General features: G+C 39.6%; 1 protein-coding gene across 12 annotated transcripts in view; it reads right to left on the bottom strand.

The window, feature by feature from the left end:
* eya4 (EYA transcriptional coactivator and phosphatase 4) overlaps positions 1–27,409 on the bottom strand; it is a 454,812-nt gene that overhangs the window by 162,203 nt on the left and 265,200 nt on the right. For 10 of the 12 annotated variants that reach the window (XM_072249790.1, XM_072249815.1, XM_072249809.1 and 7 more), the window contains one exon: positions 10,043–10,167. The exons of the other annotated variants lie outside the window; for them this stretch is intronic. In XM_072249790.1, the coding sequence (XP_072105891.1) occupies positions 10,043–10,167 (125 nt within the window). The remainder of the gene's footprint in view (positions 1–10,042; positions 10,168–27,409) is intronic. 12 annotated transcript variants of the gene reach the window in all.

Raw genomic sequence — 27,409 nt, 5'->3', positions numbered from 1 at the left:
GAGGGGAGAGAGGGAGGGAGTGGAGAGTGGGGAGAGACTGGTGTGACAATGAGGGGGGAGAGTAAGAGTTGGGGAGAGCGACAGTGGGGGGAAGACTGGGGGAGAGTGAGAAGGGAGAGAGAGGGAGAGAGGGTGTCGAGTGTGTGAGAGAGGGGGAACATGAATTGAGTGGTGAGTGAGAGGGAGAGAGAGTAGAGGGGAGGAGAGTGAGAGTGAGAGAGATTATTCTGACAGCATGACTCAGTGTTAAACAGATATAAGCAAATCTTTGTGACGATCTGTTGTCCAAATTTATCTTTGAAGAAACCAGGAATTTTATGGGCAAAGTTTACAAATTTATTTCACAAATAATAGTGAATTATTAAATGGTAACTAACTAGAGGGCTTGCAGAAATATCAAATAAACAAACAAGGAAAATAATATAATTGTCAGTTGGATATCAATAGTTATGAAAAATTTCTGTCTATGTATGATCTGCCTAAACCCGTTTTGACAAATCAGATAGCTTTTTGTGCTGTTTATCTTAAGGCAGAATTTTGTCTACATTCTCACAGTAAAAAATTATATATTGACTATGGAAGAGACTGGGACTACTGATTTTGAAAGCTGCTACATCGATGCTCATCTGTTAACTTTCAAAGCATGCATATATTCATAATGGCAACACTAAGTCTATTTGGGTAATGGACAGCCAAAGATTGTCCACATACTGTATGTGCAAGAGTTCAAAAAGTGGATGGTTCAGAAGAGGGGAATACATCTTACTCAAAAAATGGTTTTTAAAAAAATGGTTAGAGATATAGGCAATTTGGCTCACTGGGTCATTGTCAGGTAATAAATCTCTGATTTATTCACCCTCCTCAGAATGCCATGGGTAGCTTAGTCATTGAGCACATTCACGACTGAGATGAATAGATATCTGATGCTAAGCAATCAGCGCAAACGAAGATTGTGCTGGGAAGGAGATTCATGATACAGATCACCATTACTGAATAATAGAGCAGGTTTAAACTGGACAGTATAGTCCTGCTTCTTTAATTTGAATTCAGCCTCATTATCTATTATTCTTATAGAAAGGAAATGCACATTTGTAAATTATGCCCAATGTTGCTTATTGTTCCAGAGCTGTTTACGTTCTCTCAGGAAATAGCACTATATTGTAAATAGACCAGTGAGTTGCATTCACTGATAGAGTGATCACTACTGCAGGAATTTCCTGACTGATGGTTCTCCATTGGGCTCATTTCAGAAATATGATACACTGTTATTATTTACCTGCCTGCAATGGATGCTTACAGTATTATGTTAAATAATGGTAGGGTGAAAAAGGAAACGTGTACATATTGTTTGACAATATTAGCATTTAAAAATAATTTTTAACAGTGACAATACTTTTGAACTTATTCCCAAGGGGTACTATAAAATAGGAATGTTGCAATATTTGGAGTAATATTTATTTCTGCCTATAAAATCGTAAATGAACAAAAGGCATTTCAATATTAAAATTCCAATTATGTTTGTACTTTAGTTTTTATTTTAAAACATCTTAATGCATTGGTATTTGTTAATAATGTTGTGCTGGGAAACTGCAGGGCACAGTGGAAAACATTTTGCACTAACCAGAATAGATGAGGTGATAATCTCCTCTCTGATGCCTGTGAAGAACTTTAAGTGAAATGTTCAGAGAAACTCATACTCCAAGACAGTCAGTCAGTCATGCAATATTTGCACACTGGAACAGCAAGGTGTTTGCGGTCTGGCTGATCCATACTCAAAGCATTGCTTCATAAGAACCAGAATAGGGCATTCAGGCACAAACCTTTGAATCATCAGTAAGATTGTGGCTGGTCTTCATCTCAACTCTACTTTTTCCTTGTTCTTAATATACTTGGCTAACAGAAATATATTGATTTGAAATTATTTGGCATGCATCAACTACTTTTTGTCAGTAATAAACACACATTTCTACCACACTTTGTGAATAATATTCCCAACCTTTCTCCTGAAAGTCCTTGTTTGTCCTGGGCTTCTGAACAATGGAAAACAATTCTCCCAATCTATCCTATCATGCCGTTTCAGATTCTTAAGAGCATTAGTTAAATCCATTTTTTTATGTTCCATTAATTACAAGCCAAACTCATGAAATCATAACGTACTTCTTACAGCCCTGGCAACACTCTTGTGACTGCACTAACTCTTTTCATGGCCAATGTGTCCTTCCTGCACCGCACTGAGAAACAAACATATTTTAGATGTGATCCAACCAGGGCTTTGCATGGCCTTGGATTGTTTTTTTTTCCCTCTCTGATTATAGCCAAATGTAAAGGCTAACATTACCTTTAATTATTGCTGGACTCCTGCATCGCTTTGTATCTCCACTGTTCAAAGGTTGTTAACATTTAAATAGTTATTTTAGCTCATGAGTAAATGATGTCCAATTTATTTTCACATAATAATCACAGTTCAAAATTACGTTATAGATTGCATAACACTTTTGGAATATCCTGAAATTATGAAAAGTGTTATATGAATGAATATCTCTGTGTCTCCATGTAATTTCTACATCAACTACTGTACTGTTAACTTCTATATCACTGAATGACTGGATTTTTAATGTGTTAACTATTACTAGTCCTGTCCTTTGAGTCAAGCGCCCTCACACCTACCTCCAAATGACTCAACAACATTCTAACTAGATCAATATTATCATGATCTTTAATGTTAGTTCCCAGTCTTTTTAGTGCAGTCTTATGGAATGCCTTACAGAAGTTAAATTAAAATACATCTATTACTTCTGTAGAAACTCCAAGTATAGCAGGATTTTCTCTTTACAAATATATGCAGTTTCTTTCTGTCCAGCTCAAATTTCTCTAAGTGCTTAGCCATTCCATTCTTAGTAATTGATTCCAAAAATTTCCCCATAGAGATGTTAGACTAAATGGTGTTTAATTTCCTGGTCACTCTCATTCTTATCTTCATTCAATTAATGCAGTTGCATTTAGCATTATCTAATCTAAAGGGAAAATTCCTGAATTGATGAAACTTTGAAAGTTCTAGTGAAAGCAGCTGTAATTGTCTCAGCTACTTCCTTTAAGTCCATGTCTTGGGAATTTGTGAGAATTTAGGACTATTGTTTTTTTTTAATATTGTTTTCTTGCTTATATCATGTTCAGAGAGTTTCAACTCTTGTTCATTCTTTGTTTTCTGGAACAAGTACTTAATCCTTTTGCTCTCTTGTTATGATGGGTAAAGCCCTCCCCACCATTGAGCACATCTACAGGGAGCACTTTTGTAAGAAAGCAGCATCCATCATTAAAGACCCTCACCAACCAGGCCATGCTCTCTTCTCAGTGCTGCCAGCAGGAAGGAGGTACAGCAGCCTCAGGACCCACGCCACCAGGTTCAGGAATAGTTATCATCCCTCAGCTATCAGGCTCTTGAACCAGTGGAGATAACTTCACTTGTTCCTTCACTGAACAGCTCCCACAGCCTATGGACTCAATTTCAAGGACTCTTCATCTCATGTTCTCTATATTAATTGTCTTACTTATTTATCTTCTTGTATTTGCACTGTTGGTTGTTTGTCTATCCTGTTGGGTGTGGTCTTTCACTGTTTCTATTGTGTTTCTTCTATTTACTGTGAATGCCCACAAGGAAATGAATCTCACAGTTGAATATGGTGACATATATGTGAAAATAAATTTGCATTGATCTTTGAACTTTAAAAATTGCTACTAAACAAATTTTCTAATTTGTAGCATAACAATTTGTTTTTATTTCAATATTTGCCACACCTGTTTTAAAAGCCCTTCTTTAACAAGTGTAAAAACGAGCTCCCTAAGATACCCCACATACTTTCCCTTCTTTATTCTCCCTTAGTGCTCATTGTATCTTCTTCCTTCTTTTGTTCCTTCTGTTTCTCTCACTTTCTGGATTCAAATTATACATTTCTCCTTTTAAAACCTAACAGTGAACTTGACCATATTATGATCACTGTTAAGGTCTCGATCAATCATACTATTAGCTAATTCTGGCTCATTAAGTTAACAATTCTGGTTTATCTTGCCCCTTGTTGTTTTAGAATACAGTAATTAAGTTCACTGTCTGAAAGACTTTACCTACACTGCTATTCAAATCTAAATGAAAACTAAGGAATCCTCTGTTAAAGCAACCCAGCTTCTGCTACAAACTTCCCTGGTCTCTGAAAAAATACATTCTACTACTTTATTCCTGTTTTCAGAATACTTGTGAATGTTTCACAATCCATTTTTAAAACCCATTTCACAATTATAACCATAGGTCCTTTATTGAGCAACATGGAGAATAGTATGATTCTCACAGAAGATATTCCCTGTCTAAGGCACCCTTCATCATTCAAGGAACTATCAGTAATTTTTAAACATGAATGCAAGAAGATGCTTCAAATGAGAAAGTCTATGTAGTCACCTCTGTCTCCTATTAACATGGATTCCAAAATAAAGATCCAGTGGGATAAAATTCTGAATGAATAAAAACAAATATTTTAAAAATACACACAGAGTGCTGGAGGAACTCAGCTTTCCACGCAGCATCTATGGAAGGGAATAAACAGTTGAAATTTCGGGATGAGACCCTTCATCTGGTTCTGATGTCCTTCATCAGGATCCTTCACAAGGACTAAATGAATAAACAATATCTACCTTTGGAGATTTTTTGTTTTTGTGTGTCTTGGAGTTCCAGCTAATTTACTAGGGCCATCGATTTTGCCTGTGACAATCCTTTCTTGGGAGGACAGTTCAAACACATACTATCTTTCACACTGCTTCTTGGCAGCATCAACCAAAGATGTCAACAGAGTTCACTGCACAGTAATCACTCATTTTTTTTTTAAATCAATGCCTTCCCTCCAACACTACTTCTACATTTTCACACTGTATATCTTTCAGCTCATGTGAGTGACACTCAGTTTTTGCCAGATGGTACTGGGCAGACAAAAGCAAGTTCTTTAATACCTCCCTTTACTGCACACTATCTCATGAAAATTGAGATTATTTGCCAATTTTTCTCAGTCTATAACACTATGAAGTCCGTGTTACAAATCACCTACTTCAACATCTGTAATATTGTCAGTTTTAACTCTTGACTCATGCCATCTGTATCTGAAATCCTTAGTCATGTCCTGGTACGTTCACATTCAATAACTCCAGTACGCTCTTGTCCCTCTCCCTCTCAACTTCAGTTCACATGAAACTTAACTGCCTATATCACTTCTTACAGTAGTCCTACATACCTATAACTTCTGGTTTTACTGAGAGGGAAACACAACTAATCTCCTAGTTCCTAGTTCCCATTGCCTCCAATCAAATTTCTGATTGTGATTGCACACACCATACTTAACCTTGAATCTCCAAAGACACACAAGGTCTACTTGTCCCATAGCCTTCTGTAGGACATCTAATTCCCTGAATCTAATATTTTATGCTTTCCCCTCCCTTCTCCCTTCATTGCCTTAGCTTCAACAGTTTTGATTTCATATTCTGGAAGTCCCACTTTGGCTCTCTATCTGCTTTTCCTCAAAATCGACATCATCATTCCTGTTTCTCTTCTTTGGTTTGTTTATCTTGTCTGAATTGGTTTCTTTGAATCTCCTCAGGCTGCTTACCTACATTATATTTGTGAGTTATATGTAGGCTAAGGTGATAATCCTTTCTTTATGTAGACAGGTTTATGCAACATTTTCTTCTTTGGGATTTGTATGTACATTTTGGTTGCTATTCAGAGCACAAACCAGCAATTTCCTTTCCTTATCTATTTATAAAACCTTTCTAAAGTCCAGTCATTATGTCTCTTTTATTTCGCCTTTCTATAGCCACCACTTGCAAGTTTCATTCCAAGCCACACACGACACCAGCTTTTAAACCCTCTGCATTACCTTCATTATCACTAAGTCTAAATCATGGAATTCCAAACCCGATAGAAGTGTGGGGGAGTTTTCATTAATAGTACTATATATTGCATGTAGGTTTAAAGATATCCAAAAATTTGGTAGCCTTACCAGTGACACTATTGCAGGATCATTCTGAAAACCAAAAATACATCCCTCTACTTTGTTGTCATGCACAAAGCTTCTCCTCTCACTTTAATCCATATTTCCAATAACAAATGCAAAGATTTCATGGATAGTTGTGCTACTAAGATTCAGACTATGTGGTCTCCTGCTATGTTGTTTTCTTTAAAATATATAATGTTAATCCCAGACTAAAACTTAAATCTTTTTCTCATTTATTCCTTTAGGATCCCTTTGAATTTAATGTGAAACTCTGCTGCCCTAATCATATTCCCACTAAACCACTACTTATCAAACTTACCATATTGGCCATTATGATAGCTGATATTGTCAATGTTACTTCAGTAGTTCTTACCACTTTGGGGCAAATTTTGATTCTTTCGTGTTTGCAAATTACCTCCTCACCTTTTCCTGTTCAAAGTCCTTGACTGCTATATCCCCCAAAATCTGTGTCCTTCCCATGTAAAACTCTTTGTTACACCACCCACCACAGCCCTGAAGCAACTTGATCAGTTACTAATGACATCTTATGAGATGGGGCAAAGGTAAAATCATCCTTTTTCATTCAGTTCTAATGAATGCTCATCAGCCCGAGAGATTAGTTTCGTTTCCCTCTCTGTAAAGTCTCCCTGACCTGCTGAGTATTTCCAGCTGTTTCTATTTCAGCTTCTTAACTGCATTTTTCCTATTGTAATCTATTCATTCCCTTGATCTGTCTGTGTCTGTGACATGTTTGGATACACTATTCTTCACCAGTTACTCCACTGTCATTCAGCTGTATAGAGCATACTCAGCCAGTTCTATCCTTATTCATCCAGTCATAGCCCCAGAGCCACTCGATCGGCTTCTCCGCCCTCAGCTGTACTGTTTACTCTGATGTCTCACAAAGACCTATCATTAACACTTTGTGAAGCAAGCTAATTTTCTTTGACATCTACAGATCACTCCTAGCATTTGGTTCCATTTTTTTCAAGTTAGGGATGATTATCCAGAAAATCAAGTCATGAATCCTTTGCAATTTGTTGTGATGTTTTTCCTACGTTCTCCTGTTATGGAAATAACAAACAGATTTGCTAAGTGCTTACAAGGTATAACAGGAGAAGGTGGGAAAACTTCTCTAAATTAGTTATAGGACTGTAGTAACAAGTGAATAACCTTGATAGCAGAAGGCAGTAAAAGACAATTAAAATTTTTACAGCCAAAGAAAAATTATCAATAAATATTCTGCCAAACAAAAATAAGAAAAATCTGGGGAAGTTTGTCTCACATATGAAAAGTTCAGTTCAGAAAATGCACATCAAAAATAACTTAACTCAAAGCAGTCTTGTTCACCCATTTTGAAATACAGAAATGTTTCTTTTGTTCTCTTGTTCAAGTAGCCACTGGAAATTATGAGAGTAAACTGGGTATAAACAGTTTATTGCTAAATAATCTCAACAAGTAGTAGCTCTGCCCTTCAGCTGGAGTGCACATACAAGAAAAAGAAGTGAAACACCAAGTCTAAAGGAAAACCCTTCTAATTGATCCTTGATACTATATTTGATACTACATTCTGTATTATTTTGTACAAACCCCATTTCCAGAAAAGTTGGGATATTTTCCAAAATGCAATAAAAACAAAAATCTGTGATATGTTAATTCATGTGAACCTTTCTTTAACTGACAAAAGTACAAAGAAAAGATTTTCAATAGTTTTACTGACCAACTTAATTGTATTTTGTAAACATACACAAATTTAGAATTTGATGGCTGCAACACACTCAACAAAAGTTGGGACAGAGGCATGTTTACCATTGTGTTACATCACCCTTCCTTTTAATAACACTTTTTAATCATTTTGGAACTGAGGATACTAATTGTAGTAGATTTGCAATTGGAAATTTTGTCCATTCTTGCTTGATATAAGACTTCAGCTGCTCAACAGTGTGTGGTCTCTGTTGTCTGATTCTCCTCTTCATGATGCGCCATACATTTTCAATAGGAGATAGATCTGGACTGGCAGCAGGCCAGTCAAGCACACGCACTCTGTGTCTACAAAGCCACTCTGTTGTAGCCCGTGCAGAATGTGGTCTGGCATTGTCCTGCTGAAATAAGCATGGATGTCCCGGGAAGAGACGTCGCCTTGATGGCAACATATGTCTCTCTAAAATCCTAATATATGCCTCAGAGTCAATGGTACCTTCACATACATGCAACTCACCCATGCCGTGGGCACTGATGCACCCCTATACCATCACAGATGCTGACTTTTGCACCTTTCGCTGATAACAATCTGGATGGTTGTTTTCATCTTTGGCACGGAGAACTCGACGCCTGTTTTTTCCGAAAACTAGCTGAAATGTGGACTCATCTGACCACAGCACACTCTTCCACAGTCTTTCGGTCCATCTGAGATGAGCTCAGGCCCAGAGAACTCGCCAACGTTTCTGCATAGAGTTGATGTATGGCTTCCTCCTTGCGTAATACAGTTTCAAGTTGCATTTCTGGATGCAGCGACGGACTGTGTTGAGTGACAATGGTTTTCCGAAGTACTCCTGAGCCCAGGTGGCTATAATTGTCACAGTAGCATGACGGTTTCTTAAGCAGTGCCGCCTGAGGGCTCGAAGATCACATGCATTCAACAGTGGTTTCCGACCTTGCCCTTTATGCACCGAGATGTCTCTGAATTCTCTGAATCTTTTCACAATACTATGTACTGTAGATGTTGAAAGACCTAAATTCTCTGCAACCTTGCATTGAGAAATGTTCCTTTTGAACTGACTAACAATTCGCTCACGAATTTTGGCACAAAGGGGTGAGCCACGACCCATCCTTGCTTGCAAAGACTGAGCCTTTGATGGACGCTACTTTTATACCCAGTCATGATACCTCACCTGCTACCAATTAGCCTGCTTAATGTGGAGTCTTCCAAACCGGTGTTACTTGAATATTCTGTGCACTTTTCAATCTTATTTTAACTCTGTCCCAACTTTTGTTGAGTGTGTTGCAGCCATCAAATTCTAAATTTGTGTATATTTACAAAATACAATTAAGTTGGTCGGTAAAGCTATTGAAAATCTTTTCTTTGTACTTTTGTCAGTTAAATAAAAGTTCACTTGAATTAACATATCACAGATTTTCGTTTTTATTGCATTTTGGAAAATATCCCAACTTTTCTGGAAATGGGGTTTATAGTAAGCTGTCTGGACCCATATTACTCCCATACTTTTCAGTGCCTATTTGGAATCTTTAAACAGAATGACCATGCCACAAGTGAATGTGTAATAACAGATACATTACAAGTGTTCTGTTTTGTGAGGGAGACCACAATGCATCTCCTTCCCTAAATTTGGGAGGGGGACTGCTTTCATGACTCTAATTTGCATCAGTGATGATCCTTAATTTATGTTTTTAGTGGTTGTATTTTTCAATTTTTTTAAACTAAAACTTAACTTTCAACAGACTTCTCAGTTGAGAAAAATGTCACAGCAAAAAGCAGCAACACATATGAAGAGCAGTCCAGACAGGCCAGTATCACTATTATTAGCTTGAATTTCCAGATTTCTGGTCAGGGAGTATTTCCAAATATGCCACATGATATGATTTACATTTGTAAGATTTCAACAATTGTACCCATGTTGTTAACTGCCAGGAGATACAGATATTTCTGCAACATGTCAACAACATGCAGTATATCAAAAGATAGGATGTTTTATTCATAAAATAGAAATAGACTACTGATACATTGTATAATTATGATCACACATGATTGCATTTATTTAGTAGCATGTACTGATTTTTATAGTATATGTTTAAAATATTTAAAGCAAAAGGCTGACAGTTCTGCATTTTTGAAAAAGCCACATTCGAAGAACCTTATATCACCTTAGGAAAGTGGAAGACAATTCTTTCTCTTGATCATTGAAAAAGAGAAGAAACAATGATAAAATTTAAAATAACATTGAAGAATATAAACAAGACTGGGAAGTGTGGAAAAGACATTTGCCACAACTCACCTGCTGTTCCATTTGATATTATTGAAGTGTTACTCAGGCTGGCCTTGTCCAGTTTTGAGCCAGCTGAAGTATCACTGCTGTTCACTCGACTGTGAGGACTTGCTAGGTCCTGCATTTCCATAGACCTGCCAGGACATGAACATTTCTTACATCATAGTTGTGAGTAAAATATTCAATATTACAACATACCTCTTAAAAAACATGTTGATGACTACTGCGCAGCAATTAAGGACTGTGAAAGCATAATTGGGATCATTGACTGAGTTTTTAGGTCACTGGATTTATTTTGTTCAAGGAAAAGAACAGAGTTATTTGGCAGGTTAATATTTCCTGATATGTCTAATTGTGGCAGGACCTTGTTAAGAAACCACTGTGTTGGCCACGATACATTTTCTGCTCCTTTTACTGTATCACATTTCATTTATGCAGTGACTGTAAGAGAATTCTGTATTGCAGTGGTTTCAAATGAAAGAATCAATTTCCACTCAAAATTACGTCACGCTGATGTCCTTGATATGCTCTTGAAAAGGGCAGGTTGACTATTAGCAGTCAAAAGAAAGATTTTTTTTACCATGACAAACATCACGAACCAAGATTCATTCAAAATCAGCTCCTGTGTCTGAGATTAAAAAACAGGGGAACTTTTTATTGTTTTCTTTAAAGACCTTGAAATGACCACAATCCAGTATGTATGCATTTTTCTTTCAAGCCCCTCTAAAACAAAAATCAACATCTCATTGAAAATAATAAACTATGATAGAATTTAGAACCTTGGTAGATCTGTGCTTTAGGAGTCAAGTGTAAAGTCAGGTATATCTTTAGAATCACTAAGGTCAGTACTGTTCAGTCTAGTTTCCACATATGCAGAGTTAAGTGGTCAGGAGTTCGATATGAACCTGCTATATTTTTACATAATTGTCTTGTTATTAAATGTGGCACAAATGAAGTCTTTTGTCTGGAGAGGCTGGGAAGCTGATACAGGGATTTGCAGTAAAGAAATTACATCAGGTTTTAATTTTTTTCATCAATTATCAAAGGACACAGCTCAAATTACTTCTGCAAGGTCATCTACTATGTAAATTACAAATCAAAGTTTATAGATTGCAATTTATTTTCTAGCCAATAAATAAATAGCAACAAATCTGGGGCAATTTTATGAGTCAATGTCTAATCTCCTCCAGGATAGACTGGAAAATAACAGATCCATGTGGCATATGATTCACAGAATACTAGATCAACAAGTGATGGTACCTCTACATCCGCATGAAGCACTGAACAGAAAATGTCTATTCCTACACCTCCATTCTTTTAGATAACCAAAAATATGCAACCAGCTTATGCAATGGAGGAACTGCAAGAGGTAGTGATGATGAAAATATACCACCACTAAACTTGACACTCTCAGTCATCACCTCAAACGCAGGCACTCCAGAGGAAGGCACTGCTCTGAGAATTGGGCAGTCCTGTTTGATTACACATAATTTTTGACTGACTTTGTATTGTGGTGGAGCGCTTTTTGTGAGCCAGATAGGAGAAGATGAAAATTCTTTACACATCTGCATGTGTAGTTTGATGACTCAAAATGCTCATCTTTTAGTAAGTACCTCCACCCAGCATTGAGGGCTTATATATCTTCTGCTCTTTCCCGATTTAGGGATAGGCTGCTTTTCTTTATTCTTTGTCATCATCTCACCAGCTTTAAGGAATATTGATTATTTCACCACAGAAAGGTAGTGTAGAGTACAATAAAGCAAAATTCGTCTGGAAAATTGCTGTATATACTGCACAATGGGCTAAACTTTCCTGGGCAATGGGAAATTGTTCTCTGTTACTCTCAGCATTGTTTCAAAGGGAAATTAAGTAGTTCTGCAGTGCAGTCACTTTTGTAATATGGGGAAATGTGGTAGCCAGTTTGCATGAAGCAAGATCTTAACAGCAACATTGATGTTGGCTGAAGGATACGTATCAGTCAGTACCTGCTCCTCTTTGCAATGTTGCGATTAAATTAAGGGGCGCAAGTGAATCTTGATCGATTACCTCATCATGTTGGGCTCTGCCCCTGCAGGCCAGTTCATCTCTCAATATTGGATGTGGACTTGAAGCTACCACCTTCTGCCTTAGAAACAGCAATACTGCCAAACGAGAGGTTCCTGAAGAGCCTGTGACCTCGAATGCACATGGTTTGTTTACTATCATATTTGTTGTCTATCTGTGGATATCTTACTGGAATCATAAATCATCAGGGCTATTATCACAAGATCAATAATTCTGAAAGAAAAATGCTGGACCAGCATAATGAAGATGGTGGCCTGGAAACTGGCTCCTCCACCCCTAATTTTATGTGTAGAAGGTGGTTTTATTTGGGGTTGTAATCACATCTGCATGAAACCAGGTGAAGTTAGAAAAAGTATCCCAGGTGTGATTCTCTTTTGCAAGGCTAACATTTGTCCATTATCGATTGCCCACCCAACAACGATAGAGGCTTTACATTTCCTCCACTACTAGCAGAAATTGCATCTTTCATGGCCACTCTACAACCTTCAGTATCTACAGACAGAAAAACGGGGAGATTGGAAATGAAGAAGAATACACATATCAGATCATTTTCCACCCTCACTTGTCAAGGGTCTGCATTATAGATCAATTTATGCCTGCTTTACTGATTAATACCTTTTTGTTTGAACCATTTCTATCTTGCATGCTGAGAGCTTTTGTCCCTTGATCAGTTGCAACCCACAATGGTTTGGGCTCATTGGTGGAAAAGGGGTTAATCAGGCCAGACCATCTTGTGAAGATTACCTCAACACACTAGGGATTACTGTGTCCTTCTCCCTCGTGATTTCCTTTACCTCCATCGCAGCTTTTTCTGCAGGTATACTGTGGCTGCTATGAGGAGTACCTTTAAGCTCTGACTCATTGTCATGTGATGCAGATAGGTGCAGTTGTTCTGAGGTCTTCACAATGTGAACTGCATGGGTCTTACTTGGATGGGGAGAGGGGCAGAATGCTATACTGTACCTTTGTACATCATACTGTGCGGCAAAATGGTCTATATTGTGGTAGAAATGAACAATTTAAAGATAGAAATTCTACTCATTTGCAAAGTTTACAAGCAACTCTGTTCAAAATATCCACTTGGCACACAGCACATCATGTCAGTAATAAGCACAAAGGGATAGTGATTCAATATGAATCAATCCAAGAGTCACAGAGTCCCATATCAAAATCCAACGTTCCCAGGAGCTATCATGCCAATAATCATTAGAGGAGCAGGGGCAATGACAAGCATATTGAGCATTTGTTTTCTCTTGCTTAACAAATCTTTCAATTTCCTGCATGCAGTTTTACAGTCTGCTAGGATAAAAATTGATATTATTATACAGTCAATAATTGTTACCTTTTAAATTACAATTTACAATGCAAGTAAAATTCAACATGATGCTAGAATAATTTATTGAATAACATGCGAGGTTTAACAAAGTTGTCGATTTAAAAGAATGTGTGCTGCAGTGTCACTTCACTTAGTAACCCCAAATTATATTGGCAGATGAAGCAACAAGTCTATACACACAGATTATTTAAACTTTATATTTATATTCATATAATGAAAGGGAGCAGTAGTATTTCATATTTATATGCTTTGACCAGCTAGTTTATTGTAGATGGGTGTGGGTTTCCTCCCACATTCTACAGACATACCGGAGAGTAGCTCAATTGGTCATTGTAAATTGTCATGTGTTTAGGCCAGAGTTAAAAAAGTAGATTGCTGGGCAGTGGGGCTTGGTGGGACAGAAGAGCCTGTTCTCCACTGTATTTCTAAATAAATAAATAATGATGCTTAAATACATTTTGGTTCTATTTTGTCTCCCGTGTAACTTCTTAGTCATAGTCATAGTCACAGTCATACTTGATTGATCCTGGGGGAAATTGGTTTTTTTAAGAAAAAAATTTCCAGCGCTAAAAAAACAAGTAAAACTCTCTCCACCAGCATGTTAGAGAGGGTGCAGCTTCAACGTGTTACCGTGAGAAAAAAACACAACAAATAACTAAGTTAAAAAGTTTAAAAGTAAGAAACTACGGAGCAACTGTAACAGGCACAACCGGCGCATGTGCACTTTTATTCTGAACCGCTATACAGAGACTGGAGACAGAGAAAATTCCTCTTAAATGCAATTCTGGTCTGCACCTACAATTATAACACCCTGAGTGGAAATCATAACTTTAGGTGTCTTACTTGGAGTATTTTGTAATGGAGGACAGGTTTCCCACAATTGTTACATGGCCACGTAACCCAAACTTTGGGCATTGCAACTGTGAGGGAACTGAGAAATGGTAACTTTGCTATTTTCTGTAATGCTCCCTTATTTTGGCTACTAAATATTAACAAAGTTAGTTATTAACATTAAATTTAATATTTCTGTCATTTGTTAAACTTTCTAAACACAATTTTATAAAATGTGTATACCATATAACACTCCCATTGGTCTGGAGTTAATTCAACAAAAAAAACAATCATAAACAATGGCACTCTACAATATAAATGTTCAATGCTGCTGATATGATAATGGAAAAACTTTCATTATTGTGTCAGTAGCAAAATGCTGCCCAGGAACATGAGCTGAGTACATACTAAGTATACTGACCTGTTTCTTTATAGTTATCACCAACACAAAAATGATCAAGAAATGAATTAAAATATAACATCCAAAACAAAAGCAAATGTTGAACAGAGATTTATAGTTTGTGGTTTCTGAATTCACAACTTAGTGGTTAATTACATTAAAAATAGCTGTACTGTTACAAGATTTTAAAAAAATTATAAGTTTATTGTTGCTTGAAACTGGATGCCCAGACTTGGTCATTATTCCTTAGTTTTAGTTAAGTGACTTTACATTGCATGCAAGCTACAAAAGGAACAGTATTGCAGACAAGCTTGGTTGGCCAGTTTCTCATAATAGTACTGGTTAAATCCTATAATGCAATCTTGCCCTGTGGCAAAATTGGCAATTACTATTACTAATTTTGCAAATAAAATAACAAAAGTAATTGTTAAATTAATATAATGGTTTGTATGAGCGGAAATAAAACCACATTAAAAAATATCATCCCCAGGAGCACTTCACGTGAAAGTGATTTTAAGTGGGTTTGAAGCAGTTCAACGAGCCAGAAATTTTGTGTTCCGCAGGGATCTGTTCTGAGACCCCTGCTCTTTGTGATTTTTATAAATGACTTAGATGAGGAAGCGGAAGGGTGAGTTAGTAACTTTGAGATGACACAAATGTTGGTGGTGTTGTGGATACTGTAGAAAGTAGGTTACAATGGGGTGTAGAGCCGGGCTGAGAAGTGGCAAATGGAGTTCAATATGGAAAACTGTGATGTGATACACTTTCTAAGGTTGAACTTGAAGGCAGGGTACAAGGTTATTGGGAGGAGTCTTAGTGGTGTGGAGGAACAAAAGGATCTTGGGGTCCAAACCATAGATCCTTCAAATTTGCCATGCAAGTTGACAGAGTGGTTAAGAAGGTGCATGGTGGTGTTAGCCCTCATTAGTCAGGGGATTGAGTTCGAGAGCTTTGAGGTAATGTTGCGACATATAAAAAAAACTCCAGTTAGACCACACTTGGAGTATTGTTTTCAGTTCTGGTTGCCTCATTATAGGATGTGGAAGGTTTAGAGATCGTGCAGAGGAGATTTACCAGATTGCTGCCTAGATAAAAAAAAGCATATTTTATGAGGAAAGATTGAGTGAGCTAGGCTTTTTTTTCTTTGGAGTGAAGGAGAATGACAGGTAACTTCATAGAGATGTATAAGATGATAAGAGGCACAGATACAGTGGATGGCCAGCGCTTTTTCCCCGGGTGGCAATGGGTAATATAAAAAGGCATAATTTTAATGTGATTGATTGGAGGACAGATGGTAATTTTTTTAATACAGAGGTAGGTGGATGGAATGCACTGTCAGGGGTGGTGGTAGAGGCAGAGACAACAGGGAGATTTAAATGACCTCTTAAATAGGTACATGGATACAGGAATAATGAAGGGCCATGTGAGAGAAAAGGGAATGGATTAATCCCGTAGTAGGTTAAAACACTCAAAGCTGCTATGTAGGTTGACTTTGTGGTTAAGAAGGCATACAATGCATTGGCCTTCATCAACTGTGGGATTGAGTTCAAGAGCCGAGAGGTAATACTACAGTGAAGAAGGTGCAAGACAGGTATATTTCAAAGGAGAAGAAATTTTCGAGTGGAAAAAGGATGCAACCGTGGCTGACAAGAGAAGTCAAAGCCAAAGTTAAAGCAAAGGAGAGGGCATACAAGGAAGCAGAAATGAGTGGGAAGACAGAGGATCGGGAAGTTTTTAAAAGCTTACAAAAGGAAACTAAGAAGGTCATTAAGAGGGAAAAGATTAACTATGAAAGGAAGCTAGCAAATAATATCAAAGAGGATACTAAAAGCTCTTTCAAGTATATAAAGACTAAAAGCCCGCTGAGAGTAAATATAAGACCGATAGAAAATGATGCTGGAGAAACTGTAATGGGAGATAAGGAGGTGGCAGAGGAACTGAATGAGTATTTTGCATCAGTCTTCACTGAGGAAGACATCAGCAGTATACCTGACACTCAAGGATGGCAGGGAAGAGAAGTGTGCGCAGTCAGAATTACGACAGAGGAAGTACTCAGGAAGCTGAATAGTCTAAAGGTAGATAAATCACCCGGACCAGATGGAATGCACCCATGTGTTCTGAAGGAAGTAGCTGTGGAGATTGCGGAGGCATTAGCAATGATCTTTCAAAAGTCGATAGATTCTGGCATGGTCCCGGAGGACTGAAAGATTGCAAATGTCACTCCGCTATTTAAGAAGGGGGCAAGGAAGCAAAAAGGAAACTATAGACCTGTTAGCTTGACGTCGGTGGTTGGGAGTTGTTGGAGTCGATTGTCAAGGATGAGGTTACAGAGTACCTGGAGGCATATGACAAGATAGGCAGAACTCAGCATGGATTCCTTAAAGGAAAATCCTGCCTGACAAACCTATTACAATTTTTTGAGGAAATTACAAGTAGGCTAGACAAGGGAGATGCAGTGGATGTCGTATATTTGGATTTTCAGAAGGCCTTTGACAAGGTGCCACACATGAGGCTACTTAACAAGATAAGAGCCCATGGAATTATGGGAATGTTACATACGTGGATAGAGCGTTGGCTGATTGGCAGGAAACAGAGAGTGGGAATAAAGGGATCCCATTCTGGCTGGCTGCCGGTTACCAGTGGTGTTCCACAGGGATCAGTGTTGGGGCCGCTTCTTTTTACATTGTACATCAACGATTTGGATTATAGAATAGATGACTGTGGTGAAGTTTGCTGACGATACGAAGATAGGTGGAGGGGCTGGCAGTGCTGAGGAAACAGAGAGTCTGCAGAGAGACTTGGATAGATTGAAAGAATGGGAAAAGAAGTGGCAAATGAAATACAATGTTGGAAAGTGTATGGTTATGCACTTTGGCAGAAGAAATAAACGGGCAGACTATTATTTAAATGGGGAGAGAATTCAAAGTTCTGAGATGCAACGGGATTTGGGAGTCCTTGTACAGGATACCGTTAAGGTTAACCTCCAGGTTGAGTCGGTAGTGAAGAAGGCAAATGCAATGTTGGCATTCATTTCTAGAGGAATCGAGTATAGGAGCAGGATGTGATGTTGAGGCTCTATAAGGCGCTGGTGAGACCTCACTTGGAGTACCGTGGGCAGTTTTGGTTTCCTTATTTAAGAAAGGATGTGCTGACGTTGGAGAGGGTACAGAGAAGATTCACTAGAATGATTCCAGGAATGAGAGGGTTAACATATGAGGAACGTTTATCCGCTCTTGGACCGTATTCCTTAGAATTTAGAAGAATGAGGAGAGACCTCATAGAAACATTTCGAATGTTGAAAGGCATGGACAGAGTGGATGTGGCAAAGTTGTTCCCATGATGGGGGAGTCTAGTATGAGAGGGCATGACTTAAGGATTGAAGGGCGCCCATTCAGAACAGAAATGCAAAGAAATTTTTTTAGCCAGAGGGTGGTGAATCTATGGAATTTGTTGCCACGGGCGGCAGTGGAGGCCAAGTCATTGAGTGTATTTAAGGCGGAGACTGATAGGTATCTGAGTAGCCAGGGCATCAAAGGTTATGGTGAGAAGGCGAGGGAGTGGGACTAAATGGGAGAATGGATCAGCTCATGATAAAATGGCGGAGCAGACTCAATGGGCCAAATAGCCAACCTCTGCTCCTTTGTCTTATGGTCTTATAGAGGACCCCGGTCAGACCCCACTTGGAGTACTGTGCTCAGTTCTCGTCACCTCACTACAGGAAGAATGTGGAAACTATAGCAAGGGTGCACAGAGATTTACAAGGATTTTGCCTGGACTGGGGACCATGCCTTATGAAAATAGGTTGAGCGAATTTGGTCTTTTTTCTCTTGGAGTGGCAGAGGATGAGCGGTGACCTGAAAGAGGCATATAAAAGAGGCATTGATCGTGTGGATAGTTAGAGGCTTTTTCTGAGGGTTAAAATGGCTATCATGAGAGGGCACAGTTTTAAGGTGCTTGGAAGTAGGTACAGAGGAGATGTCAGGGGTAAGTTTTTTTTTTACACAGAGAGTGGTGAGTGCGTGGAATAGGCTGCCAGTGATGATGGTGGAGGCAGATATGATAGGGTTTTTTAAGAGACTCCTGGATAGGTACATGGAGCTTAGAAAAATAGAGGGCTATGTGTAACCCTAGGTAATTCCCAAAATAAGTTCATGTTTGGCACAGCACTGTGGGCCAAAGGGCCTGTATTGTTCTATGTTCTATGATTACAGCACATTTTATCAAATATAAACATTTGTCTGCTCATATTGACCAATGTCAGGCAGACTATTATTTAGATGGGAAGAGAAATCAAAATGCAGAGATGCAAAAAGACTTGGGAGTCCTTGTGTAAGATACCCTAAAGATTAACCTGCAGGTTGAGTCAGTTTTGAAGAAGGTGAATGAAATATTGGCATTCATTTCTGGAGGTATAGAATATAAGAGCCAGGATGTGATGTTGGAACTCTATAAGGCACTCATGAGACTGCACTTGGAGTATTGTGTGCAGTTTTGGGCTCCTTATTTTAGAAAGGATATCTTGATGTTGGAGAGGGTTGAGAGAAGATTCACAAGAATGATTCCAGGAATGAAAGGGTTATCGTATGAGGAACATCTGGCAGCTCTTGGGCTGTATTTCCTGGAGTTCAGGAGAATGAGGGGGGATCTCATAGAAACATTTTGAATGTTAAAAGGCCTGAACAGATGAGGTATGGCAAAGTTATTTCCCATGGTAGGGGATTCTAGGACAAGAGGGCAGGACTTCAGGATTGAAGGACGTCCTCTTAGAACTGAGATGCAGAGAAATTACTTTAGTCAGAGGGTCGTAAATCTGTGGAATTTGTTGCCACGAGTGGCCGTGGAGGCCAAGTCATTGGGTGTGTTTAAGGTAGAGATAGATAGGTTCTTGATTAGCCAGGGCATCAAAGGGTATGGAGTGAAAGCAGGGGAGTGGGGATGAGTGGATGAAGTGGATCAGCCCATGATTGAATGGCGGAACAGACTTGACAGGCTGAATAGCCTACTTCTGCTCCTAAATCTCATGGTCTTATGGTCTTATTCAATCTAAATGCAGACTTTTTGGGCAAAAGGTACTATCAATCATTTGTCTTGTGTTTTTTTCTTAATAAAAATATCTTGCTGTATAAATTCTAGACAGTGATCAATTTTTTTTAACATCTAAGAAGCCCAGTGATATGATGTTACAGTAAAACTGATTTGTATTTTCATTTTGTTGTATGCTTCGCTTAATGGATCAATTTAGGGATGGTTTAGTTATTTGTGCTCTGGTTTATTGCTGATTATGGTTGGCATTCCAAAGGTTAAAACAGTATGAAAATATCCATCTCACAGAAATGCAATAATCTGCAACACACAGCCCATTAAAAGGACCCTGCTGCATCTTTCCAGTATCTTCATCTATTTTCAAATGCACTTAGGTAACCAGAGAAGGGCTGATATGTGGCTGAGGTCTGATAAATGAACTGGTTTGCTTGGATCAGGACTTCTGTAGAGTGCTTAAACAAAAATAGTCAATCAGTAATATTAATACCTCAAAACATTTAGTCACTACCATGCAAGTGAATCTAAATTTAAACAGCTTATTATGGTATATCTGAAGAGCTAGTTGTGTATAAAAGTAGATCTGAAATATGTTGAGAAGACTAAACTGATTGCATGGTGCAATGCAAACCCAAATATCTCTCCAATACTTGTTCTTAGAGTTATAGAGTCAGAGAGGAACACAGCACAGAAACACGTCCTTTGGCCCACGTAGCCCATGCCGAAACCATTTAAATTGCCTTCTCCCACTGACCTGCACTGGGACCATCACCCTCCATATCCCTACTCTCCATGTACCTATCCAAACTTCTCTCAAATGTTGAAATTGAGCTTGCTTGGACCACTTGCACAGTGCCCTACCGGTCACTGTGTAAGACCTACCCTGGTAGGTCCTACTGAAGTGCAAAACCTTGCACTCAACTGCATTAAATTCCATCTGCCATTTTATAGCCTATTTTTTCAGCTGATGTAGATCCCTCTGCAAGCCATTATAGCCTTCCTCACTGCCCACTACACCACCAATCTTGGTGTTATCTGCAAATTTGCTGATCCAGTTGACCATATTATCACCTAGATCATTGATATAGATGACAAACAACAAAGGACCTAGCATCGATCCCTGCAGCACACTAGTCACAGGACTGCAGTCAGAGAGGCAACCTTACTATCACTCTCTGGCTTCTTCCACAAAGCCAATATCTAATCCACTTACTACCTCATCCTGAATGCTGAGTGACTGAACCTTCTTGACCAGCCTCATGTGCGGGACCTTGTCAATGCCTTACTAAAGTCCATGCAGACAATATGCACTGCCTTGCCTTCATCCACTTTCTGGGTAACTTCCTCAAAAAACTTTATAAGATTGGTTAGACATGACCTACCACACACAAAACCATGCTGACTATCCTTAATCCGTCCATGTCTATCCAAATACTTATATAACCAACCCTTCAGAATACCTTCCGATAACTTTCCCACAACTGACGTCAGACTCACTATCCTATAATTTCCTGGTTTCTGTTTACAGCCTTTTTTAAACAGCAGAACAATATTGGCTGTCCGCCAATCCTCCGGTATCCCTCCTGTTACAAAGAATGTTTTAAATATCTCTGCTAGGGCCCCAGCAATTTCTGCACTTGCTTCCCGTGGGGTTGGAGGGAAAGCTTTGTCAGGTCCTGGGGATTTATCCACCCTGATTTGCCTCAGGGTAGCAAACACCTCATCCTCTGTAATCTGGACAGGGTCCATGAAGTTGATGCTGCTTTGCCTCACTTCTATAGACTCTGTATCCATCTCCTGAGCAAATACAGAAGCAAAGAATCCACTCAAGATCTCCCCCATCTGTTTTGGATTCACACATGGAATACCATTCTGATCTTCCAGAGGATCAATTTTGTCCCTAGCAATCCTTTTACTCTTAACATTATTGTAGAATCCCCTAGGATCCTCCTTCATCTTGTCTACTAGAGCAACTTCATGCCTTCTTTTAGACTGCCTGATCTTTTTCTTGTGTTCTCTTGAATTCCTTGTACTCCATAAGCACCTCATTTGTTCCTGCTTGCCTGTACCTGCTAGGCACCTCCTTTTTTCTCTTAACCAGCGCCTCAATATCTCTTGAAAACCAAGGCCACTTGCTATCTTTACCTTTCATTCTGACAGGCACATTCAAGCTTTGTACTCTCAAAATTTCATTTTTGAAGACCTCTCACTTTCCAAATACACCTTTGCTAGAAAACAGCCTGTCCCAATCCACACTTGTCAGATCACTTCTGATACCATCAAAATTGTCCTTTCTCCAATTTAGAATCTCAACCTGCAGACCAGACCTATCTCTTTGCATATTTACTTTGCATTCAGTGACCACAATGCCATTAATGTTCCCCTACACAAACTTCTGTCACCTGCCCTGTCTCATTTCCTATAGCAGATCCAGAATCACTATCTCTCTTGTTGGGACTTCTATGTACTGGTGGAGGAAACTTTTCTGAACACATTTGACAAACTCTGTCCCATCTAGTCCTTTTACAGTATGGGATTCCCAGTCAATACGTGGAAATTTAAAATCACCTCCTATAACAACCTTATGTTTCTTGCAACAGTCTACGATCTTTTTACAGATATATTCCTCTAAATCCCATGGACTGTTGGGCAGTCTGTGATACAGCCTCATTAATGCGGTTGTACCTTTCTTATTTCTACCCTTAACGCCTCACTAGTCGAGTTTTCCAGTATATCCTGATGGAGCACTTCCGTGACATTTTCCCTGACTAGTAATGCTACCCCTCCTCCTTTAAACCGCCCCGCTCTGTCACGTCTAAAACAAAGGAAACCCGGAATATTGAGCTGCCGGTCCTGCCCCTCCTGCAACCAAATCTCACCAATGGCTATAATGTCATAATTCCAGGTGTTAATCTACGCTCTGAGCTCATCCACCTTTCCAACGATACTGCTTGCATTGAAATATACGCAGCTTAGGACACTACTTGCACCATGCTCAACCTTTTGATTCCTGACTTTGTCTCAGGTCTTACCAACATCTGTCTCCACAACTTCTCCACTAACTGTTCTGGCACTCTGGTTCCCATCGCACTGCAAATCTAATTAAAGCCCCACCATGCACTATTAACAAACCTTCCCGCTAGGATATTAGTCCCTCTCCAGTTCAGGTACAAGCCATCCCTTCTGTATAGTTCCCACCTTCCCTGGAAGGGAGCCCAATGATTCAAAAATCTTATGCCCTCTCTTCAACACCAACTCCTTAGCCATGTATTAAACTATAATCTTCCTAGTTCTGGCCTCGCTAGCACATGACATGGGTAGCAATCCTGAGATCACAACCCTGGAGGTCCAGCCCTTTAACTTAGCACCTAACTCCCTATGCAGAAACTCGTCACTCATCTTACTCATGTCATTGATCCCGACATGGTCCACGACTTCTGGCTGTTCACCCTCCCACTTAAGAATGCTGAGGACTCGATTTAAGATATCCGGACCCTGGCAGCTGGAAATCTCATTCTCACCCACAGAACCTCCTGTCTTTTCCCTTAACTAACAAATCCCCTGTCACCACAGTGTGCCTCTTCAGCCGCTTCCCTTCTGAGTCACAGAGGCAGACTCAGTGCTAGAAACCCGACCACTGTGACTTTCCTCTGTTAGGTCACCCCCACCCCACCCGACAGCATCCAAAGTGTTGTTGAGGGGGTTGGCCACAGGGATATTCTGCACTGGCTCCTTAACCCCTTTTGCCTTTCTGACAGTCACCCAGTTTCTTGTGACCTGCACCTTGGGTGTAGAGGAGGGAACATTGAGAGGGGAACGTCAACTCAGACCATGAGAGGCCTGCGTCGGGCACTTTCATGCCTTACAAGGCGCAGATTGGAAGTCTGTGTGGGGCGCCACTCCTCGCACAGACACTAGAGCAATGTGTGGTTAAGTGCCTTGCTCAAGGACACAAACACGCTGCCACAGCTGAGGCTCGAACTAGCGACCTTCAGATCACTAGACGAATGCCTTAACCACTTGGCCACGTGCCCAACACAACCCACATATACAGTAGGTGTAACAACCTCTCTATATGTCCTATCTATCACCCCCTCAGCCTCCCAAATGATTCAGAGTTCATCCATTTTGCACTCCAACTCCTGAACATGGATTGATAGTAGCTGCACCTGGATATACTTCTGGCAGGTGTAGTCGTCAGGGATTCTGGAGGTCTCCCTACCTTCCCACATCCCGCAAGAAGAGCATTCCACTATCTTGCCTGGCATCTCTACTGTCCTAGCTGAGCAGATATAAAGAAGGAAACAAAACTTAACTTAGAACTTTTCTTTTCTTTGCTTTCTCTGACTGAAGCCTCTCTTCGGCGAAGCCTCAAAGAGTTAAAGCCTCAAAATCCCCACTCTGACTATACCCATTCAGACAATAGCCACTGCACTTGCCCCTGCCTTCCTTTAATTTACTCTTGCTAATCAACATGGATTGGTTGCTGGTCTAAGCTCTACTTGAAACAGTTTGTTTTATATGACAACCGAGTGTTATGCACGCATCACAAAATGAACGGATAGTAAATTGTTGCATTGAATGTTATAATTGTAAAGGCTACTTATGATAAGACGATAAGCAAGTAAGGTTAATGAAGGCAAAAAGACATAGCGTTGACACCACAGGTTCTAACAAACTGTCCTACAAAGTCTACAATGACAGACTGCTTAAGAAAGCAAAACCCATGTGATCTCAGGGGAAATGACAAGTTGGATTAAAGAATATATTTATTCATAGAAGCCAAAGTTTAAAATAGAAAATGGGAGCTTCAGTGACCGGACAGCTGCGATCAATAGAACTCCCTAAAGTTTAATACTAGGACCCCTGCTTTACTTGTTAAAAATTGTTCTTGAATGTCAGGGCCACAATTAAGACTTTTGTTAATTAGATCAAGACTGGCAAAGTGGTTGAATAAAGATATCAATGAACTAGTTATTAGGTGCAAAAGTGACAATTCAGTCTGGTAAGGCTATGTATTTGGGAGTGTGAAACTGCAGGGAAGTAAGAGATGAAAATCATATCTCACCACACTCTAGAGGGATGGCCTAGCAAATCCTTCCCTTTATCAATACTATACATCCAGTGGTTTGAACCTGACTCACTGAGTTCAGAAAGGCACTCCTACAAACAAAGTGCTAATCTGGCACAAGATTACATGAGCACTTACCAGTAAAAACAGCATGCAAATGACAGGATCAAACAATCCCTCATACGTATATTGGAACAGAACAAATTCAGCTGCTGTGACCAATTAAACAGCTAACTGTAGGAAGAGATTCCAGACCATCCCATCCTCTGCAATACTGAAGCCCACAAAAGATCTCCAAACACAAGACTGAAGATCTAGGAGCTGATTATTGACTTCAGAAGGAGGAAACCAGAGGTCCATGAGCTAGTCCTCATCGGAAGATCAGTGGTTGGGGCCAGCAACTTTAAGTTCCTTGGTATTATCATTTCAGAGGACCTGTCCTGGGCCCAGCATGTAAGTGTTATTATGAAGAAAGCATGGCATTGCTTCTACTTCCTCAGGAGTTTGCAAAGATCTGGCATGAAATCTCCACTTTACCAAACTTCTAAAGATGTGTGGTAGAGAGTATATTGACTGGTGGCATCAAAGCCTGGTACGGAAACACCAATGCCCTTGAACATTGGAAAATCCTACAAAAAGTAAGGAATACAACCCAGTCCACCACGGGCAAAGTCCTCCCCACCACTGAGCTCATCTACACAGAGCGTTGTTGCAGGAAAGCAGCATCTATCTTCAAGGACACCCACCATCCAGGTCACGCTCTCTTCTCACTGCTGCCATCAAGAAGAAGGTAAAGAAGCCTCAGGATTCACATTACCAGGTTCAGGAACAGTTATCACCCCTCAACAATCAGGCCCTTAAACCAAATGGGATAACTTCACTTGCCTATCACTGAAATATTCCCACAACCTATGGACTCACTTTCAAGCACTTTTCATCTCATATGCTTGATATTTATTGTTAATTTATTTATCATTATTATTTCTTTCTTTTTGCATCTTCACAATTTGTTGTCTTTCCAATACAAGTTGAACACCCAGTTGTTGCGGTATTTCATTGATTCTATTATGGTTATTATTCTTTAATGGATTTATTGAGTATGCCTGCAAGAAATCTCAAGGTTGTATATGGTGACATTTATGTATTTTGATAATAAATTTACTTTGAACTATGAAGTATTAGCAACCATTTTCTGCTAGGAGTAGATGACTCATCCTACTGAGGTAGCTGCCATCATAGGAGACATGAACAAGGTACAGTATGTTGTTCTGGTATGTATACCACATTGATATCTACCTGACAAGGTGGAGAATTACTCAAGGATGCTCCGTCCATAAAAGCAGGATAGATCTAATCCTGCTGATTGCCACTCTTAATCACCAAGAAGGTGATGGAAAGCGCTGTTGGCAGTGCTATCAAGTGGCATTTGCTTTTCTGTTTAGTGGGTAAATGAGGAGAGGTGAGGGTCACTGTCCATAGAAGTCATATCACAGGAGCACTTGATGAAGTGTGGCATCAAAGAGTGACACTAATGTGGTCAAGAGAATGCTACTGGCTTGCGCAAAGAAAAGAAAGTTGTGGTCATTAAAGATAGATCAGACCAGCTCAGTATATCATTGCAGAAGTTCCCTGGGGCAGTGACTCTGCCTGACAGTCTTCAGCTGTGTCATTTGTGATCTTCCTTCCATCATAAAGTCAGAAGTGGCAAAACTGGTCACTAGCTTCCCAATATTTAATTCCATTGCAACAAATGAAAAAGCTGTACTTAAGTGTTTTTCCAAAGAGTTAGGGAAAGTTCTAGCCTTGGCTACTAAGTGGAATGTAACATTAATACCACACAAGTGACAGGCAAAAACCATTTCCAACAAGCAAAAGTCGGATTACCTATTCTTGAGGTTCATTCTATGCCATTGCCATCATGAAGTTCTATATCTTCGCAGGCCACCATCAACAGAACTTGAACTGTAGCAGCCACATAAATCTCTGCTTATGAAACAAGTATCCCCAAATGACTGGCTCTACAAAATTACTCTTGAGTTTAACTTGATTTAGTTTAATGCCACTAGTTAGTAGCAATGTTTGGGTTTGCTTCTGATGTGTTGTCCACGAGGCCCAGTCATGAAGAAACCAAATCAAATTTTAGTCAGGGATGGAAGCTATCTTTGCATGAATACTTTTAAAAGTGGAATACTTTTAAAAGTGGAAAAGCTTTTGCACACTGCTCAGTAATTAAATAAGGTCATAAAATAGTTGGAAAGGAGCCTTAAACAGCTGGAGACCAACTGGTGTCACCTCTGTTGGCAGCACTTACACATGTGTCTGCTTATGTGCACACATCCACATAGAAATGGACACATTTGTGTATGTATACGTACACGCACACACACACACACACACACACACGCTCAGACATAGATTGCCTAGTGCATTGCCTCTTCCTAGTTTCCTACTCTATCGGTATTCCTCTTGTACCCTCTCACTCTCATTGCTCCCTCTTCCTAACTTCCTCTCATTTATCTCTTCACCTCCACTGACCCTTTCCCTCAGGTCTTGTTTGCCACTGCCCTCTATCACTACGTTGCACCCTAGTCTCCTCCTTCAATAAATGCAATGGACATCTCCCCTCACTCTCCC

The sequence above is a fragment of the Mobula birostris genome, chromosome 2, assembly GCF_030028105.1.
Source record: "Mobula birostris isolate sMobBir1 chromosome 2, sMobBir1.hap1, whole genome shotgun sequence".
NCBI classification, from domain to species: Eukaryota; Metazoa; Chordata; class Chondrichthyes; order Myliobatiformes; family Myliobatidae; genus Mobula; species Mobula birostris.
Note: the sequence above shows the minus strand (reverse complement) of the source record. Positions and strands in the feature narration are given on the sequence as shown.